This window comes from Salmo trutta, chromosome 1 (genome assembly GCF_901001165.1).
Source record: "Salmo trutta chromosome 1, fSalTru1.1, whole genome shotgun sequence".
Taxonomy (NCBI): domain Eukaryota; kingdom Metazoa; phylum Chordata; class Actinopteri; order Salmoniformes; family Salmonidae; genus Salmo; species Salmo trutta.
Window position 1 is genome coordinate 66,600,724 of NC_042957.1, and position 21,428 is coordinate 66,622,151.

The 21,428-nt window shown below is 43.5% G+C and overlaps 1 protein-coding gene across 2 annotated transcripts; it reads right to left on the reverse strand.

The window, feature by feature from the left end:
• Window positions 1–3,130: 3,130 nt before the first annotated feature.
• LOC115205732 (neuronal pentraxin-2) lies at window positions 3,131–19,959 on the reverse strand. Of its 2 annotated transcripts, none has more exons than XM_029772015.1 (5): window positions 19,000–19,959; window positions 15,420–15,669; window positions 10,540–10,784; window positions 6,406–6,585; window positions 3,131–5,653 (listed from the first exon to the last, which is right to left on the reverse strand). In XM_029772015.1, exons 1-5 carry the CDS (start codon window positions 19,444–19,446, stop codon window positions 5,426–5,428), a joined length of 1,350 nt encoding a protein of 449 aa, XP_029627875.1. In that variant the 5' UTR covers window positions 19,447–19,959; the 3' UTR covers window positions 3,131–5,425. The 2 variants fall into 2 exon arrangements, with proteins under 2 accessions (XP_029627875.1, XP_029627866.1); XM_029772006.1 differs by having other exon boundaries at window positions 15,420–15,672.
• Window positions 19,960–21,428: the final 1,469 nt, after the last annotated feature.

Here is a 21,428-nt window from a genome sequence, read left to right on the forward strand (position 1 = left end):
TGAGGCCACAACATGTTCATTGTTGGGCTGTGTCTGTATTGTTGGCTTGGGCTACAGCTGACACATTTATGAAGTGTTGATGAATGTGCATTGCCTCTAAACTTATCAAAGTAAGTGTCCAACATGTTCTCATTATAAATGTTCAAAATTATGACATTTAACTGTTGTAGTTGCTTATATGTAATCCAAGCTGACATGTTATTTATACAGTATGTCACTGTAACAATGTGGTATTACTGATTTTATTTCTAAATTGAGACATCTACACAAGTTAAATCTATCATTACACAATACTATATTTTGAATTACATTGTTGAGGCACATTCATTTGAGTGTTTTAAAGAGTAACATTGATGTATTTCTGGTTTCATGCCTTCTGCTTCACTTTTTTCTTTTGAACACACAAACTAACTAAATATGAACAGCTCAGATAAAAGAGGAGGAGGGGCTTAGAAAATAGGCTCATTTAAAAACAAAATGGCAGCCAGATGGAGAGAAGACAAGGGCAAAAATCTGAAGAGTTCTTTATGAATCCTCATTTCATGAGAGCTGTTGAGGCCAAATGGGATGTGTGGGTCTGCCTAATAGTCGGAGAGATCCAAGTAGCCTAAAAAACACACCCAAACCCAGCTGTATAGTCTGCAATGCAATGCCTTGGAGAGATCATGCTGCTGTTCAATGCCTTTATCCTACAGACTCTAATAATCACCAGGGCCAAAGGAGCTTCCCTGTGGTCTGAAACTAAGTTTTATCTCCCGGTCACGAAGCAAAGCCCTCGTCTAGTCTGCACTCTCTTCGTCTCCTGAGAGGACCGTCTGAGAGCTCTTTAATTCTTTAATTGAGCCCTTTAATTCTCCATTCTTCACTTAGCAGTGATGGGATGCGTTACCACCAATGATCAAATATGCCCGACACCGATTGGCTTTAATTACAGGGTTTAGACTTGGATGCATCCAGCTTCACACACTCCAACACAACCTTGGGCTCCGTTGAAAATGCATAGCGTGAACACCCAACATCATTGGTGTGTGTGTGACTCTGTGTCTGTGTGTGTTGTATGTGAATGTGTAGGAGCAGAATACAAAGCTTTAATAAACTATCTGCCAAATAATTGTGAGCCTCGGGTGCCAATGTCATCCGCAGAGCAATATACGTAGCCTACGCTCCATCCATTGTGCTAGGGATGTGGAGTGGGGCAACTGGCCTACTGGGTAATAACATTGAGTTAAACCCTTTCAAGTGATGCACTTTTAGCCTGAAGTAGGTATCATTACATCTGCATCTACGCTAGCACTTATTTAATTAAATTCCTTGCAATTCCTTCCTTTAATTCTGTACTATCGTGACTTGTGCTGAAACTCCCTAAGTCTATTCCTATGCGGGAAAGAGTCAGTAGCTGATGCATAGTGTTTAAACGCAATAATAGCAGTAGCACGTCCCCACTCTCTCAAAGATCCAGATGAATCATTTCACTGTTGGGTACAAAGATGTATATATCTCCCTCTACACTACTGAGATATATTAGCTACATGCCAATCTGAATTACATTTGCGTAGGTTTTTGTAGGTAGTGCTGTCACAAAACCCAGAATGCGTCACAAAACCCAGTTTTAAACTCACCAATAGAGTATGCCTCTAGCAACAGTTGGGAAAGAAGGAAGAAACCTGGAAAGAATCTTTTGAGATGGAAAAATAGCTCTTTCTCCACTGGCCGGCCAGTCATATAGTAGACAAGTAAAATGTCACCGTATATGACATATCGCTGCCTACAATAGTAAAACGTCATTATTTTGACACATTCTTATGAGACCATATTGGAAATCTAAGTTCAGAGTAGAATTAACCCCCTTAATTCTGAAGCAGAGTGTGCTCTCCCTCCATCTCCACAGCACTTGTCAAAAAGCTACAGTTTACTGAACCACTATTTCCATCCTCTTGTTTACAGTCAGTAATTGGGCTTGATTTACAATGCATTCACAATGTGACCCCCTGGGGTGCCGCGGCAACACATGAATTAAGCATTAGTGCCAACCGTGACAGCTCAAGCAGAGAACAGGGAGCGAGGAGAGCTCTCGAACGCAACACAACGTGCCCTACATTACCGCTGCTGCTTCCCATAATCCACTGAGGCCGATTTTTCATTTCCACCTGGAAGGCTGCCAGCCAGAGGATTTCTCCGCTGTTGATAACGAGAGAGAGAGAGAGAGAGAGAGAGAGAGAGAGAGAGAGAGAGAGAGAGAGAGAGAGAGAGAGAGAGAGAGAGAGAGAGAGAGAGAGAGAGAGAGAGAGAGAGAGAGAGAGAGAGAGAGAGAGAGAGAGAGAGAGAGAGAGAGAGAGAGAGAGAGAGAGAGGAGAGAGAGAGAGAGAGAGAGAGAGAGAGAGAGAGAGAGAGAGAGAGAGAGAGAGAGAGAGAGAGGAGAGAGAGAGAGAGAGAGAGAGAGAGAGAGAGAGAGAGAGAGAGAGAGAGAGAGAGAGAGAGAGAGAGAGAGAGAGAGAGAGAGAGAGAGAGAGAGAGAGAGAGAGAGAGAGAGAGAGAGAGAGAGAGAGAGAGAGAGAGAGAGAGAGAGAGAGAGAGAGAGAGAGAGAGAGAGAGAGAGAGAGAGAGAGAGAGAGAGAGAGAGAGAGAGAGAGAGAGAGAGAGAGAGAGAGAGAGAGAGAGAGAGAGAGAGAGAGAAAACAATATGACACCTCTCCTGACTTTGTGTCGGTAGTCGACAAATAAGACCGGTGTTACGAAGTATACAATCACATTCTGTCAGTTTACAAGCCTTATAAAACATGTGTTTGGTTATGATGAATCTGTATTGATAGAAGGGGAGGCAGTATGAGTAGCCACTGAGCCTAGGTAATCTGAACAGGAGAGAGGTACTGTTTTACTGGACGTTATCCTGTTTATCCTCACATGGGACTGTATATACTCCTACTACAGTGAAATAGCCGACACGTGAGTATACAGTATTTAGTATAGTTTGATTACAAGGATGGTTTTTAAATATGTTGCATTATCTTTAATGTCTTTCAATAGTACAAGGGAGGTCCATTCTCCCCTTTCTCCCTGCACCAGCCTCCACTGCACTCCGCAGCTGACCCATGACTCTATTCAACACTTGAACTCTTTCTGATGTCACGATTGTTCGTATTTGGATTTTGAATATTTTATTAGGTGCAAGAGGACATCCAACCACACTGCATGGAGACACAGAACATAAATGGTAGATGAAGATGAGGTTAAAGCAACAGCTGAATCCTTTCTTCTTTCTCATTTATCTTTTCACAATTCCAAGGTTGCATTGTAGGACAAAAATACAACTGATATTTGCTGAACTGAAAGATGGAATCCACAGTAGGGGAAAGCAGCGTTACTGGACATCCCACCACCGTTGTTATTGTTTTGTCACACGGCATTGTAAAAAAAAAAGGTAGTGCAATGATGTCCGAGGTGAAAAACAGGGTTTGTTGTTTGCAGTAACTTCTCTGTTGTTGTAATATCCCAAACGGACGTGGCTGTTTCACCATAAAGGATTCCAACTTTATGAGTTGAATCATCCGCAAATAAAAAGCACATTCGGTGCTGAAAAAAAAGGCCATTGAACATTTTGAAAGAAGGTGTCCTTTTTCCACTAACATTCTGAGTGAAATAGTGATTCAGTGCAGGTAAACAAATTAACTCATGAGCAGAAATGCTAATAAAATACAAGAAATTAAATCTTCTCTACAGAAATAAAACCTTCAGATACATTAATATAACACATAAAAGGACATTCATATGTAGAATAACTTTTAAATGTTCTAAAATGATAGGTGTGTACCCCTTTAAAACATTACTGCATTATACATTCTCAAAGGCCATCAGAAATGTTCTGAATCCTGCTGTTCTGTTTTTACAAACATATATCTTTCCAAGATGTCCCAAAGGAAAGGAAGAGACACACGTCCATTTGTTTCCTAACAACAGGTTAGTCCTTTGCACTCTCCATAACCAGATAAGGGTTGAATTGACAGGCATTGTGGTATTGTGTTGCAGCCAAACAAATGTGAACAGTGTTGAAGATGCAAACTTGACACACATGTATCCACTACACCACATTTAAAATCACTGCAGTTTAAATGGACTGGAATGAAGCACAACATGAATTCAGAACGTGGTTCTTTTTTCTTATCCCTAAGGAAATGAAAGACATTTTCTACAAACAGAAACATAGCAGGGTGTTCCAGTGCTTTTTGTCTTGTTCCAACCAGAAACATTCAGATCTCTTCTCATCTTTAGTTTCACAGTCTTCATTTTCATAGCGTCTCTCTGGCTTATAGCAAAATGCCTCTATATTATACAATGCAACGGGATAGTAAAATAGCTCACATTAATCTTGTCATTCATTTGACAAACATGATATTTACTAACACAGATTATGGATAAAATCCTTCCTTGAAGGCCATCCAGTCCGATCCCATTCCAACCCACGCTCCCCCAGTGTGGAGCACAGAGCGCTGAATTCCCGGCTTCCCGCCAGTCCTCGGCAGCTTTCCGACTTTGCTTTTAACCTGCCTGGGCTGGCTGCTGCACAAAGCTGCTTGGGATGGCAGCTGCTCAAGGGGAGGAGAGGTATTAGAGTAGATTTACAAGAATGTGAATGTCCTCGTCACTAATCTCTAGGGCCTTTTACACAACGAGAGCGTGCACACACGCACACACACACAAACTGCTATTACAGTAAAACACACCCACCTGTGCATGTACATATGCACACACATACAGTACGCATGCATTAACTTTTGCACTCAATGCTCTCAGTGACAGGTCAAAACACATGCACACGTTTAAAATGACTCCAAATGAAGTCAATGGTCTATTCCACTGTTGCCTTTATATTCTACACTCATCAATAGCCCTCTCTGGAACATGGGGGTTCTTTCTACTGCAAAGGAACACAAGCTCAAATAATGTGCCGTAGAAGTTTGCCATGCAACTCAGAAATGGCTGTCCACACAACACAATAAAAGCTTCTATGGGTTATATATTAGCTCACATTCACTGAATACAGTACAGTGCTCGATTATCAGTGTTTGAAATGCCTTAGAGAGGATCTGTGAAAAGGATATTTAGGTAAAGGAGTAAAAGACAGAATACAGAGCATAGAGTCCTCAGTCTCAAGTGGGTTCTCTGTAAAATCCTCTAGTTAGAATCACGTTGGAATGGGCATGAACTTGTGAGCCATGTACTTAAGCATGGAAAATCACACCAAAACACATTGGGAAAACAAGAAGTTGACCCATTTACTAGATCTAGGTCTGTAAACAAAGGCAATACCCGTTGAGCCCTTTTTCCTTCTTGAGGGGTGTTTCTGAAGCAGCACAGAGAGCACGGAACCAGAACCACCGCTCAAGCCTTCGGAACCCAGTGTCATAACAACGTTACACATCCAACTCCTTTACGGTTCGAACATACGGTCCTCGCAGATCTCCAATGCTGCCTTGGATGCTCCTCCCATTACTTCTACGTTGGTGTCAATCCAGGGAACAATGTTCCCGGGCATGTAGGAGGAGCAGTTGGCCATTCCCATGATGTCCACAGGCCGGAGGACCCGGTCCCACATGTTGAACTGGCTCAGCTCGCCAACGAAGGCCTGGGTGGCGTCGAAACGACCGCCCACCATGTCCTGTAGAGGGAGAGGGACTGTGTTTAAAATCCCATCAGTATACACAAACGTCATAGCATGGGTTATTCATCGTTTCTGCATTCAACAAGAATTCAAAGACATCAACAATTTTGCCAAAGCCGGAACAGAACGATAATTCAAATAAATTGTATAGTACGTCTGATAGATGAGACAGATCTATTGCTCTGCTATTGGTTTCCTCTGTGCGTCATTTCACTCTGCAATTGCAATTTTATCCATGAAAGACAGACTACATGCACTGTAGCTTTCCACATAGACTAGCACCACACGTGCTGAACAAAGTAGTCCAACCAATGTGACCCAACAGCTACGTAGTGTCACATTAATGGGTCCCTATGGGAACGATCTTAATAGCGTCAGTGTTCTGTACTACATCGCCGTAGAGATAGTAAGGTACTGTCATGGAGATATCTGTTGGAGTGTCACACTAATAATGCTCCCAAAGGTGCGCTGTCACTGGTTAAGGCAGGCAGAGAGGTGAGGTAATGGTAAAGGGGTGTTGATAGCGTGACAAGAGCCTTGCCTCCCCCTTCTCACCTGTTCATCTCTCCCTCTCCAGGGGGAACACACACCCTCCCCCTCTCCCTCTCCCTCTCCATCTCTGGTGGGAGTACATCAGAGCCTGGTTGATCCTCACCTGTTCATCTCTCCCTCTCCAGGGGGAACACACACCCTCCCCCTCTCCCTCTCCATCTCTGGTGGGAGTACATCAGAGCCTCGCTGAGCCTCACCTGTTCCTGTCCCAGGATGATCACCCCTCCAGGTTTAATTGGGTGCCAGGGGGCCAGGTTCTCCCCGGTGCCCAGTCTCTCCCCGTCCTGGTACGCCTCCCAGAAGCCGTCCCGCGTCGTCCAGGTGATGCAAATGTGGTGCCAGCGGCCGTCGCTCACCGACAGGGGCAACTGGGCCACCTGGGTAAGAAGGGTGAGATGGGCAGTACAACGTTAGATGGGATTCACTTTGAATTGTAAGCCGCTCTGGATAAGAGTGTCTGCTAAGTGACTCAAATGTAAATGTAGAATACTTATAGGGGCAAAGAGGGTAAGAGGGGCAAGGAGGGTAATTCATGATAGAGGGGCTATACTAACTGGTGCAAAAGGGGCAAGAGAATACCTGTGTTTATTCTGTTGAGCCTTTAGTCTTTGTGTGGTGAATCTTAATTTCCACTTAAGTCCAATTTTCACTTAGTCATGCATGGATGTCTATGGGAAACTTAGAAAAACATTCACTCAAGTGAAGGATAGGAGCTTATTGTAGACTTTACTATCAGGCAGAATATCCCAGGGCAGATAGGGCAATAGAGCTCAAGTTGAACCGTACAATCTGCCGTAAGAAGCAAGAGAGCACAAGTGCTATATATCACTGGGGCAGATGGCACAATGAAGCTTTGACTGAGTCACACAACACAGGGCCAAATGGAGCAAGACAACACCAGCACTTTACAAATAGTTTATAAAGAGTAAAGTGACATAGGGACAATATACTGTCGAAATTGCAGTCATATGGAATTGCACTTCGAAAACAAGACCAGAAAGAAATAGTACAGGTTACGAAAGGTTACAACATCAGCGCTTTGCCCAGACTTTACAATGACATCATGGTCCACAGAGGATTCAGCATAGGGGAGAATGGAAGTGGAAGTCATTAGCTTTATATAGAGGTTCTATATGAGCCATAGAGACCATAGAGACCATGAAATGCAGAGGCTACTGCCAACAATTTCCTGTCTGCTCTTAATCCCTCCCATGAGAAACTAGACAGTTGACCTCCAAAGGTGTTCCAGCATATCAAATTTACACTAAAGCCAATCAGCCAGAGCATTGATACTGTGGACCTAATTACTGCCCTCTAGTAATATCCCTGAGCCTTAGTCAACCTGAGGACGTTAGGTCTGATATCATACCCGGAGCCAGGAGGTTCTCCCTGACCGTGTGGCCTGGAAACAAACACAGGAACTGTTGTTTACATAGGACCCGGCCCGGCAGATTAAACAGTTGCAGAATGTCTTTTAGTCCACACCAATATTTCAATAAACATTCTCTAATCAAAGCTCTGACAAAGGCTGCGAGGCCCAAACATTTGCAAAAAATAAACAACAAGTGATGAGGGAGTTTATTTTCTATGAACGATTACTCAACATTTCCTAGAATGCACCTGCAAGCAATCCTTAAAGGTGTGAGGGCATTTCACGTTTTAGATCCGACACTGTCAGGTGCAGAAAGAAATTCAATAAAACCACCCCATCCGGGCATTGACTAAACCCAAACCAACCACTACATCAAAAGATATTTTAACTACACTCTTGTCCAATAGGCAGCCAACTGCTGCGAAAGTGTTGATAAAATAAGTTCCCTGTGGATATATTGTGGCATTAGGAAAGCTTTAAAGGACTGATTCAATATTATTTTACATAATCTATATTTTGGATGAAAATGTAATCTTATAGAAGGGTCCAGACCCTTTTTTTTTGTGATTTTACTCTGTGATTTTACTCTGTGATTTTACCTAGTGATTTTACCTAGTGATTTCACTTGGTGATTTCACTCGGTGATTTCACTCGGTGATTTTACTCGGTGATTTTACTCGGTGATTTTACCTAGTGTTTTACTTGGTGATTTTATTCGGTGATTTTACTCTGTGATTTTACTCTGTGATTTTACTCTGTGATTTTACTCTGTGATTTTACTCTGTGATTTTACTTGGTGATTTTACTTGGTGATTTTACTCGGTGATTTTACTTAGTGATTTTACTTAGGGATTTTACTTGGTGATTTTACTTGGTGATTTTACTCGGTGATTTTACTCGGTGATTTTACTTAGTGATTTTACTTAGTGATTTTACTTAGGGATTTTACTTAGGGATTTTACTTGGTGATTTTACTCGGTGATTTTACTTGGTGATTTTACTCGGTGATTTTACTTAGGGATTTTACTTAGGGATTTTATTTGGTGATTTTACTTGGTTTTAAGAAACATATCGTACCCGGAATAGACTTTATCATTGCTCGTTCTGCAGTATGGGGGCTCTGGAAAAACAACGGCTCCAAAAACACCCAAGTAAGTCCTTTTAGAAACGGCAAACCTCTCAATATAGTGGTGTAGGTCTTTAGATGTTGTACACATTAAATTATGCATTTCCAAACTTTATCCACAAAGTTATTCCATTTTGTGCAACTCGAGCGGTTTCCGTTACCAGCTGTGCTACACAGAGAAGTATGTTTCTCAAAACCAAGTGAAATTGCTACAGTATCTGGGCCCTTCTAAAACATGCCATTTACATCCAAACTAGAGATACGGTTCTATAATAGTGAACGAATCCTTTAACTCCTTACAGAAACCAAAATAATGAAATGCAACAGGAATGTGGAATGGATTTGATCCAGGGCAGATTTTCTCTCTATCTTTAATGAATCTCATTTTGGAGCACTAGAGCATTTGCACCAGATGAATGGTGTACCATTGACAAAAGAACATGGGGTAACATTCTAACCTTAAACTGTTGATTATATTACCAGGAATCACCATGCAGACCTGGGTGGTGTTAGTTAGGTTTTAAAACATTTTGATACGAAAATTAGTGTTATATTCATGATTTCCTCCTCTCTCACACTCACTAACACTTTCATTGGTTCCTCTGTTCTCTGGTGCTGTATTGGTTCCTCTATTCTGTGGTTCTGTATTGGTTGCACTGTTCTCCGGTGCTGTATTGGTTCCTCTGTTCTCTGGTGCTGTATTGGTTCCTCTGTTCTCTGGTGCTGTATTGGTTCCTCTGTTCTCTGGTGCTGTATTGGTTCCTCTGTTCTCTGGTGCTGTATTGGTTGCTTTGTTCTCTGGTGCTGTATTGGTTGCTTTGTTCTCTGGTGCTGTATTGGTTGCTTTGTTCTCTGGTGCTGTATTGGTTCCTCTGTTCTCTGGTGCTGTATTGGTTGCTTTGTTCTCTGGTGCTGTATTGGTTCCTCTAATCTCTGGTGCTGTATTGGTTCCTCTATTCTCTGGTGCTGTATTGGTTCCTCTATTCTCTGGTGCTGTATTGGTTCCTCTAATCTCTGGTGCTGTATTGGTTCCCTCTTCTATCTTCCTGTATACTCTGCTCCTGCTCCCCCCTCCCCCCTCCCTTCTCTCTCTTTCTTAATTTCTAGTGTTTGTCTGACATACACACATGCATAATGCATGGTGAAACCAGAACTGTGGGGAAAACTGGCTCTGCCAATAAACCAGATGCCCAACACAAACCCAAATCTAACCCCACAACTGAAAAAAAACACCCTACTTCACTTCAGCCAAACTCAATTCCCTCGGAGCCCCTAGGTTCAGTTATCCAGCAGTAACGCACAGAACAAATAACTATTAGTGTTGTCTATTCAAACACCGCGATTGCCATGGTTGTATTCCTTTGAAGACAGAAACCGATGAAATATTAATTGTAGCATCTTTTTGAGCACATTGGAAATTGTCTTCCTTCAAAAAGCATTGGTTAACAAGGGGGAAAGTGTCTGATTTTCAGTATTAAATGTAAATATTGAAGCGACCTTAAGCCAACCTAGGACCCTCGACAAGAGGTGTGGGCCTCTTGGTGTAACGGCCATGGTGTTGCGGTGATAGTCGCTGGACCCAGGTTCAAGAAACTGTTGGATCTACCCCTGAAAACAGACTGGAAGGACTACAACATGACTCCATTTCAGTTCCTTTTCTGTGCTGGCTTGATCGTTCTGTCTATTCAATCGTCACAGTTTGTTTTTGTAATAGAACATGCACAATGATACATGCTCAACTGTAACCAAGTTCTTTAGCGTAAATTAGTCTTTTGTCGCCATAGCCCAGGAGTTGTTTTTGTAATGGACAATCAATAAAAGACTAGGACTTACTTTGTCGTTGACCAATAGCTCTATGGGGTTGTTGCCCCACTCGATGAGCACGATTTCATTGGCCTGTCCTGGCACCCCGTAGGAGAAGGGGGTTCCTATACCAGGGCTGGCGCTGGACTTCAGCCACATACACACTGTGAAGGCATACATCTCAGGGAGACTCTTCTTGATGCGTCCGTACAGGTAGTTGGTGCGCAGGGGGAGAGACACCTTGAAATCCTCGGGTGACTTAAATGCGTTGTTACCTGAAGACAAACAGAGGTGTGAAAATGATTAGATAATGATTAGATAGAGGTAGTATCCATCACTTTCATCGGTTATGACCTGCACTGTTCACAAACACCACCGTGTCTGAGTCTGCCCACATAGGGGGCTCTTATTGAACCATTGGTTACTATGGAAAGCAAGCCGATGATAGTAGTAACCCAACAGTGCATCGTCCAAAGTAGACAGACAGCCTTCCACTGTTAGTACTGTCTACTACCACCAGCTTCTAATACTGTCTACTACCACCGCCTACTACCACCGCCTACTACCACCGCCTACTACCACCACCTACTACCACTGTCGACTACCACCGCCTGCTACCACCGCCTGCTACCACCGCCTACTACCACCACCTACTACCACCGCCTGCTACCACCGTCTACTACCACCGTCTACTACCACCGCCTACTACCACCGTCTACTACCACCGTCTACTACCACCGTCTACTACCACGTCTACTACCACGTCTACTACCACGTCTACTACCACCGTCTACTACCACCGTCTACTACCACCGCCTACTACCACCGTCTACTACCACCGTCTACTACCACCGTCTACTACCACCGTCTACTACCACCGTCTACTACCACCGCCTACTACCACCGCCTACTACCACCGCCTACTACCACCGTCTACTACCACCGTCTACTACCACCGTCTACTACCACCGTCTACTACAACTGCTTACTACCACCGTCTACTACCACTGCCTACTACCACTGCCTACTACAATTGCTTACTACCACTGTCTACTACCACTGTCTACTACCACTGTCTACTACCACTGTCTACTACCACTGTCTACTACCACTGTCTACTACCACTGTCTACTACCACTGTCTACTACCACTGTCTACTACCACTGTCTACTACCACTGCCTACTACAATTGCTTACTACCACTGTCTACTACAACTGTCTACTACCACTGTCTACTACCACTGTCTACTACCACTGTCTACTACAACTGTCTACTACCACTGCCTACTACCACTGCCTACTACCACTGTCTACTACCACTGCCTACTACCACTGCCTACTACAACTGCTTACTACCACTGTCTACTACCACTGTCTACTACCACTGTCTACTACCACTGTCTACTACCACTGCCTACTACCACTGCCTACTACCACTGTCTACTACAACTGTCTACTACCACTGTCTACTATCACTGTCTACTATCACTGTCTACTATCACTGTCTACTATCACTGTCTACTACCACTGTCTACTAGCACTGTCTACTAGCACTGTCTACTAGCACTGTCTACTAGCACTGTCTACTAGCACTGTCTACTAGCACTGTCTACTAGCACTGTCTACTAGCACTGTCTACTAGCACTGTCTACTAGCACTGTCTACTAGCACTGTCTACTAGCACTGTCTACTAGCACTGTCTACTAGCACTGTCTACTAGCACTGTCTACTAGCACTGTCTACTAGCACTGTCTACTAGCACTGTCTACTAGCACTGTCTACTACCACTGTCTACTACCACTGTCTACTACCACTGTCTACTATCACTGTCTACTACCACTGTCTACTACCACTGTCTACTACCACTGTCTATTACCACTGTCTACTACCACTGTCTACTATCACTGTCTACTACCACTGTCTACTAGCACTGCCCTCTATAAAGCTAATGAGCAAGAATGGGTAGTGGGCCGCTGACTTTGACGATGTTGGACTGTCGTAAATTGGCTGTAAGGGTTCGATGTTGGACTGTCGTAAATTGGCTGTAAGGGTTCGATGTTGGACTGTCGTAAATTGGCTGTAAGGGTTCAATGTTGGACTGTCGTAAATTGGCTGTAAGGGTTCGATGTTGGACTGTCGTAAATTGGCTGTAAGGGTTCGATGTAGGACTGCGTAAATTGGCTGTAAGGGTTCAATGTTGGACTGTCGTAAATTGGCTGTAAGGGTTCGATGTTGGACTGTCGTAAATTGGCTGTAAGGGTTCAATGTTGGACTGTCGTAAATTGGCTGTAAGGGTTCGATGTTGGACTGTCGTAAATTGGCTGTAAGGGTTCGATGTTAGTGATGGTCATGGTGATGGTGATGATGACAGTGGCGGTCAGTGCCGTTTTAAGATGAGGGAGGACAAATTTTTTTTTTAATTGGCCTTAGTTATGTTACAGCATATTAGATGACTGTCATTCATATTCCATTCACCCAGTTCAATGTAACATCCATAGGTTTAAGCTACTAAATTATGCTCAAATTTTTCCTGTACCCATCATGAGGTTGCTACAACCTAGCCTATGAATTAAAGTTTACAACATACAGTAGGTGCACACAGGTCGAGAGAAAGATTTGAGGTGACAGACAGTGACACATGGACAGACGGTGACACATTCAATACAGCCTTGCACAATCTTGCCTGTATCTAGCTGATCTAGGGTGTAATCATTAGTCTAACAGTTGCAAACGAGAGTTTCTATTGGACAAATTCAGGTATGTTTACCCCCGTTTTGTTCCATTTGCTTTATTTGGCAGAATGTTAACTTTCATAGCCATATACAAACATCTCGTTGTATTCCTTCTCACATCTACGTGCTCTCCTCCTCTCACCTATTCCCTTCGCTTGTGGACTTCAATGCACAACACATCAACTGTCTGTGATCAGGCCAAAAAATCTTTCCAAGCCAAACATTCATATCATAACCACTACACACAGCCTACTTCGTTGTCACCATATTAGCTAATGTAACGTCAGAGTCAATATAGCTAATGTAAATAACGTGTTAGTAAACCTGCTACAATCATGTAGTACAGTGGACAGTTAGTAAGCAGGTTAGCAGTTACACTGGCGGGCCCCGGCGGCAATAAATTAGTAAAACCAAAAGTTTACCTTGACTTGGAAGAGTTCCAGTGTTGGATAGTCATACCCAGCTAGCTAACATACTGTAGCATCCCTCTGAGTCAGGTGTTTGAGTAGGCTAAACTAGCTAGCTGCATTTGCAAGTATAAAAAATGATGAAATATAGCTCTCTCTTTCTCTCTCTCTCTCTCTCTCTGTCTCTCTCGCTCCTCCTTCATTTTTTAAGAAATTAATTAGCCTAGGTAAAAAAAATGTGTCACCAATACATAAAATGTATACACGCATGACCATAAGTCACTTTGGACAAAAGCAGCTGCTAAATGGCATACATTATGATGATGATTGAGCATTAATACAAATGTAGATGGGCACTGGTTGGTGGAAGTATAACAGCTTGTATTGTTTCCAGTCTTAATTGAAACATTGATGAGGTGTCAGTAAGACAGCATATTGTTTACACATCTGTTACAATGAGAGTGAGAGAGAATCAGAGACAGTCTGTCTTTCTGGAAGCAGTAAGATGAGAGTGAGAGCAAAAGAGAGAGAAACACAGAGAAGAATGCAAGAAAATAATGAATTAGAGGGAGAGAGGGGCAGAATCAAAATGAGAAGACTCGGGTGCATGGAGAGAGCCTGATCAATGACAGGCATCGGATGGTCAGACGGTCTCTGCCTCCCCACCCAAATCTCAGCATCAGTCTCTGCTGCTATAGTAACAGCTATTGGGGATCCCGAATAAACAAAATAATGTATGTGTGTTGTAGTATCCAAAATAAGGAGGAAGAGGCAGTCACAGTCAGAACGTGAGTGGTTGGGTCTGTAGTCAAAGGAGGATCGAGAGGGATGATGAGGTCCCTGAATTTCTCTCCAGCTATTTTCTGATCTCCAACAGAGAGAGAAAATAAGCAAGGAGAGGCAGAGAGAGAGAGAGAGAGAGAGAGAATGGGTGTGAGAATCAAAGAAAGAGAAACAGCAAGAGAAGGCCACAGAGAGAGGATGCAGGGGGAAGTGAGTTTAGGGGACCTGCTAAAATAGAGGGAGAAAGGGAGTGAGGGTGGGAACGAGGAGAGTGAGGGTGGGAACGAGGGGAGTGAGGGTGCTAACGAGGGGAGTGAGGGTGGGAACGAGGGGAGTGAGGGTGGGAACGAGGGGAGTGAGGGTGGGAACGAGGGGAGTGAGGGTGCTAACGAGGGGAGTGAGGGTGGGAACGAGGGGAGTGAGGGTGGGAACGAGGGGAGTGAGGGTGGGAACGAGGGGAGTGAGGGTGGGAACGAGGGGAGTGAGGGTGGGAACGAGGGGAGTGAGGGTGAGAACGAGGGGAGTGAGGGTGGGAACGAGGGGAGTGAGGGTGGGAACGAGGGGAGTGAGGGTGGGAACGAGGGGAGTGAGGGTGAGAACGAGGGGAGTGAGGGTGGGAACGAGGGGAGTGAGGGTGAGAACGAGGGGAGTGAGGGTGGGAACGAGGGGAGTGAGGGTGGGAACGAGGGGAGTGAGGGTGGGAACGAGGGGAGTGAGGGTGGGAACGAGGGGAGTGAGGGGGAATAAACCCTCTACTCTCCAGCTCTGTGATCATCTAACCTGGGTAAATAAAGCTGGAGACTGAGAAAGAGTAAAAGAGAAAGATAAAATGAGGAAAAAAAGAGGGTGAGAACGAGAACTACAGCTCTCTTTACTTCTCTCCAGCTCTGTGATCCTCTGGCCTGGGTAAATAAAGATGGCGACTGAGAAAGAGTGAGGATGAGAAATAGTAAGATTGAGGGAGGGTCAGTGAGAACATATCCCTTACTTCTCTCCAGCTCTGTGATCCTCTCCAGCAGTGAGGTGAGGGTGCTCTCGGTACGCTGACGGTGGGCGGCTGTCTCGTTGTACAGCTGGCTCTTCTCTTCTTCCAGCTCGGCCACCTTCCTCAGAAGCTGGCCCTCTAGGGCCCCCAAACGGTGCTTCAGCAGCTCCCGCAGCTCCGCCGGTAGGGGCCCCACTGCATTCCCACCTGCTGCTGCTGCTGCTGCTGCTGACGTGTTGGCACGCAACTGCTGCTGCTGTGGTGGAGGGAGGAGAGAGAGAGTTAATCCCCGATCCGGACGTTCTGTCATTCAGTCACAGGTTGTGTACTGCTGTGTTCAGAGTGGAGGTAGGATCAAGGAACAGGGACAATATATATGTTGGGGAGGTCCTTTCAAGGACCCGTTGGAGTAATAATTAAGTGCATCACCCCAAACACAAAAACAAACACACACAAGCACACTTGAAAATCATTCATTTGAATTTGTCCTGCTTATTTATGAGGGGTCTAACCCCAGAGGATGAAATTTGCCTTGTGCATAAGATTATGAGAGTTATAAAAAAAAATGATGGAATGACCTATATCACTGATTTTTTTTTGTCATGTATTAAGCATATATGTGGAGAGAGAGAGGAAGAAAGAGAGAAGGAAAGAGAGAAATATATATATACACAGTTGAAGTTGGAAGTTCACATAAACTTAGGTTGGAGTCATTAAATTCGTTTTTCAACCACTCCGCAAATTTCTTGTTAACAAACTATAGTTTTGGCAAGTCAGTTAGGACATCTACTTTGTGCATGACACAAGTCATTTTTCCAACAATTGTTTACAGACAGATTATTTCATTTATAATTCACTGTATCACAATTCCAGTGGGTCAGAGTTTTACATACACTAAGTTGACTGTGCCTTTAAACAGCTTGGAAAATTCCAGAAAATGATGTCATGGCTTTAGAAGCTTCTGATAGGCTAATTGACATCATTTGAGTCAATTGGAGGTGTACCTGTGGATGTATTTCAAGGCCTACCTTCAAACTCAGTGCCTCTTTGCTTGACATCATGGGAAAATCAAAAGAAATCAGCCAAGACCTCAGAAAAAAATTGTAGACCTCCACAAGTCTGGTTCATCCTTGGGAGCAATTTCGAAACGCGTGAAGGTACCACGTTCATCTGTACAAACAATAGTACACAAGTATAAACACAATGGGACAACGCAGCCGTCATACCGCTCAGGAAGGAGACGCGTTCTGTCTCCTAGAGATGAACGTATTTTGGTGCGAAAAGTGCAATTCAATCACAGAACAACAGCAAAGGACCTTGTGAAGATGCTGGAGGAAACAGGTACAAAAGTATCTATATCCACAGTAAAACAAGGCCTATATCGACATAATCTGAAAGGCCGCTCTGCAAGGAAGCCACTGCTCCAAAACCGCCATAAAAAAGCCAGACTACGGTTTGCAACTGCACATGGGGACAAAGATCGTACTTTTTGGAGAAATGTTGTCTGGTCTGTTGAAACAAAAATAGAACTGTTTGGCCATAATGACCAATGTTATATTTGGTGGAAAAAGGGGGAGGCTTGCAAGCTGAAGAACACCATCCCAACCGTGAAGCACGGGGGTGGCAGCATCATGTTGTTGGGGTGCTGTGCTGCAGAAGGGACTGGTGCACTTCACAAAATAGATGGCATCATGAGGAAAGAAAATTATGTGGATATATTGAAGCAACATCTCAAGACATCAGTCAGGAAGTTAAAGCTTGGTCGCAAATGGGTCTTCCAAATGGCCAATGACCCCAAGCATACTTCCAAAGTTGTGGCAAAATGGCTTAAGGACAACAAAGTCAAGGTATTGGAGGGGCCATCACAAAGCCCTGACCTCAATACTATAGAAAATGTGTGGGCAGAACTGAAAAAGTGTGTGCAAGCAAGGACGCCTACAAACCTGATTCAGTTACACCAGCTCTGTCAGGAGGAATGGGCCAAAATTCACCCAATTTTGGGGGAAGCTTGTGAAAGGCTACCCAAAACGTTTTACCCAAGTTTAACAATTTAAAGGCAATGTTAGCAAATACTAATTGAGTGTATGTAAACTTCTGACCCACTGGGAATGTGATGAAAGAAATAAAAGCTAAAATAAATAATTCTCTATTATTATTCTGACATTTTGCATTCTTAAAATAAAGTGGTGATCCTAACTGGGCATTTTTACTAGGATTAAATGTCACAATGAATTGTGAAAAACTGAGTTTAAATGTATTTGGCTAAGGTGTATGTAAACGTCCGACTATATACTGTATTTGTTTTAACTGAATATATATATATATATATTCAGTTAAAACAATTACAGTAAAGTGCAATAGGAAATAAATAGGTTTTACATCTCTCTCTCTCTCTCTCTCTCTCTCTCTCTCTCTCTCTCTATATCTATATCTATATATATATATATGAGAGAGAGAGATGTAAACCTATTTATTTCCTATTGCACTTTAATGTAATTGTTTTATCAGTTTTATTCCACACTGTGCAATCATGTATTATATCTACTAACGACATAAAGGATTGGTGCTTATAAATAAAGGCTACATCAGCCGCAAACGGATTGCACAGTTACAATAACATACATGACCTCAATATTATCAGAGATACGGGCTGCGTCTCAAATAGCATCCTTTCCCTTGTAGTGCGCTATAAAGGTAACAGGGTGCCATTTGGGATGCAACCAGAGATATGATCATCATGAAGCCACGTGAAACCAGCACACTTATTCACTGGCACCAAAAAGAACTGCTATCTGTGTGATTGTGATTATGCCAGGGGCTGCCACTCCCACATAACTTTGATTGTGACGACAATATAATAGGTTCATGAGATTAATCACCTTAACTAACCAAGCTGTGGGCATCATAGAATTAGAATTGGATTCTATGGTGGGCATACCACAATAGGCCTTTTTTTTCTTTGTCTGTTTGCTGCGTAGATAGGACCTCCTCCGTGATACAGTGGATACAAAGCCAGGGGAAATGTTTGTATGATTTGTGACATAAATTGCACAAGCAGTTGGAAAAATGACAAGACTGCGTGTGGTGCCGCATGGAAAAATGAATATGAATTATTGAAAATACACATCTCTGCTCGACTTCTCCACGGATGGTGCCTGACACTTTTAACACCAATTTATGTGTGCTGATTGTCTATTCATATCAGCTGCTTTGATTCATCAAGGATAAGCAGCATGCTTCTGCCATACTACACTACATTACCCTTTGGTGTTAAGGAAGAGTAAGTGGGTAGTGTCTTTCGTGTAGGCTACATTCAGTATCAGACATGTCTGATGTGGTGGGTGCTACACATTTGTGGTGAAAAGGTAAAAGGGCTGAGTAACCTCCATACACAATGTAAGAGCGATATGAAAAGCATGATCATTCTAATTTACTGTAGCTATAACCACAAACATCCATATTCATATAGGGGTATATTCATATATTAACCTCCATACAAAAATGCTACAGTGTATAATAATAAAAAATACATTTGACATGAATGATATAATTTACTGTAGCCACTACAGCCTCCTTATCTCACCTCCAGATTCTCCAACCGACCCTTGAGCCCCTGCATGGTCTTTCCCAGCTGGTCTATAGTTTCCGTGGGGTCCCTGGGAAGGTCTCCCATTGTGTTCTTACTGTAGTCCTTCCGCCTGGAGCTCTGGCCCCTGGACCTGCCCGCAGAGTCCTCCGCGGCCGCCTCGCAGCGGGCCAGTTTGGAGTTCAGCTCCTTTATAGTGCCCTGCTGACTCACGATAGTCTCCTTCTGCTGGAGGATGGTCTCTCGGAGTTGGAGGATGGTGTTCCGTAGCTCGTCCTCCACGGGGCTGGTGCTCTGCACGCGGTTACCGTTGGGGTCGAACGAGCAGCTAGGGTCGGCGTCCGCCGGGATGGCGGAGCAGAAGAAGCGGCTACCTGTCGCATCCTGAGCGCGCACCGTGCGTCCACTCACTAGGTATAAAAGTCCAACTAAGAAAGGCAGCATGCCGGATACGAGCACAGATTCCTTGTATGTTTGGAAAACTCCTCCTCACGAAATTAATGTTCTTCGTTGAATCACATCGATAGGTTAAATAGCCTAGGCTAAACTCTTGTATTCAACACCAAAACGCACAGTAACATAAATCAGATGGTAGACATAGTTCTGGACTTCGGAACTGACACGAGATCATTTACTAAAGTCAACAGAACTTCAAAACAATTTAGATTAATTGTCTGAGAGCTGCAATCAAATACTATCATAAGCCATCCAACAACATAATGATAAATGCCCTAGTCGCAAATGGCATAGAGCAATCCGTGTTCCATCTCCAAACCTAAATAAATTAATAACAAGGCAATTCTAATTTTACCGAAAGAAAGTTACTATCCCGGTAAAAGGTGTAGAATTGATTCTAGTCACGAAGTTGTTGCAGGTTGTTGCTGCTCGGAAAGGTTTCTCTCCACACAGTCCATGGTGCTGAAAAGACAGCGACCTAGCTTCAACAGATTAATATGGGGCGCGCGCGCGGGCCGGGCGCTCCCGCTCATCATCATCTGTTTAGGCTCGCTGAGATTCGGACCACGTCATCATCGGATCCCAGCACAGACGAGTCATGCTTTGCCTTGTGAGTTCTGTTCGATCTGTTTGTAAAAAAAATGCCTGGAGTTTCAGAAGTGAACACCATCCCGTGCATGCCAAAGTGTTTTTGGATGAGGTCTCTAATATCGTGAGTGCAAGGTGAGAGCCTTTATCTAGTCTAAAGTAGTCAACAGTGAGTTCGGTTTGGAAATTAAATCAGGCTTCTTGTCAGTCCATAGCCTCTTACAGCACACATGTTGTTTATAACGATGTACTAATGCAGTGAATATGAATGTTTAATAGAATTGAGGTTCAGTACTCAGGGAGACTTATTTCCCCCACTTGAATGGCATGGTCAGACAGTGAATAGGCTATAGGTTGTAGTCATGAGTCCAGGAGGGATAGCTATATGTAGATCTAACATGTCAAATGTCACTATTTTTCTGCTGGAGCATGTAGTTAGAGCTGCCAGGTACCAGCATAGCCCCTGGAAGTAGGGGTGCCTAGGGGGCTACAGCACATTTACAAGAAAAAATGAATGAACCCCCAAACTACTTCCTGCAGCTATGTGTGCCAGTCTGTGAGCAATTTAACTAGAGGCTGTACTTATCCTGTATAGTTTGAGTGTACATTTGAGTAAAAGAAAAGTCAAACTTGTAGTTTGAGTCAGTAAAATCTGTGACCTCTGTTTCGGTTGTAGTCAACCTCTATCCTGCAGGTAAACACTTGGAGTAAATGAAGGATACAAAGTAGATTGAAAACAGGTTCTTCCCCACAGGTGTGGTTCCTGAGTTAATTAAACAAGTAACATCCCATCATCCTGTCTCAGTCACCAGATCTCAACCCAATTGAACTGTTTCTGGAGCGGTGCCTGAGACAGCATTTTCCACCACCATCAACAAAACATCAAATTACGGAATTTCACGTAGAAGAATAGTGTCTCATCCCTCCAATAGAGTTCTAGACATTCCAAGGCTGAACATGATTGGCGAGCTCATGAGCAGAGAAGAGTGAAAGGGAGAACTCTGACAGGCTACATTGTCTTACGTCAGACAATTCCACCTGCATGGATCTGTCTCATATCTCGCGAAGACTCATGGAATTGATCAAAAGTAGTTGGGCTACAATGTGCTTTCTAACACTCAACAATATTACCTAGGTGACATCCCTTAATGAACCCCATCTCATCCTCAAAACAGGCTGAGTTCATCTAAACTAGAGCAGTTCATCTGTTAATAATGTTGATGTGTTTTTGGTGAGGAAGTCTTAGTCGCACCGTTTTACATCTAGCTAAGGGGTTTTGTGTATCAAGGCGCAGTATTTCTGAAGTTTGACAATATGCACGAAAGGTAGCTTCAATTTGTCCAACATTAGCTTGCTAGCTGATCCAGTCACACTGAGCCAGT

What these genes read in the sequence shown, in the direction of transcription:
- LOC115205732 (XM_029772006.1), bottom strand. Translation starts at nt 19,446, where the DNA reads ATGCTGCCTTTCTTAGTTGGACTTTTATACCTAGTGAGTGGACGCACG. An exon ending in GTCGGTTGGAGAATCTGGAG is followed by an intron (nt 15,673 to 18,999) that starts GTGAGATAAGGA and finishes CCTCCACCACAG; the next exon opens with CAGCAGCAGTTGCGTGCCAA. An exon ending in TCATCCTGGGACAGGAACAG is followed by an intron (nt 5,654 to 6,405) that starts GTGAGGCTCAGC and finishes CTCCCTCTACAG; the next exon opens with GACATGGTGGGCGGTCGTTT.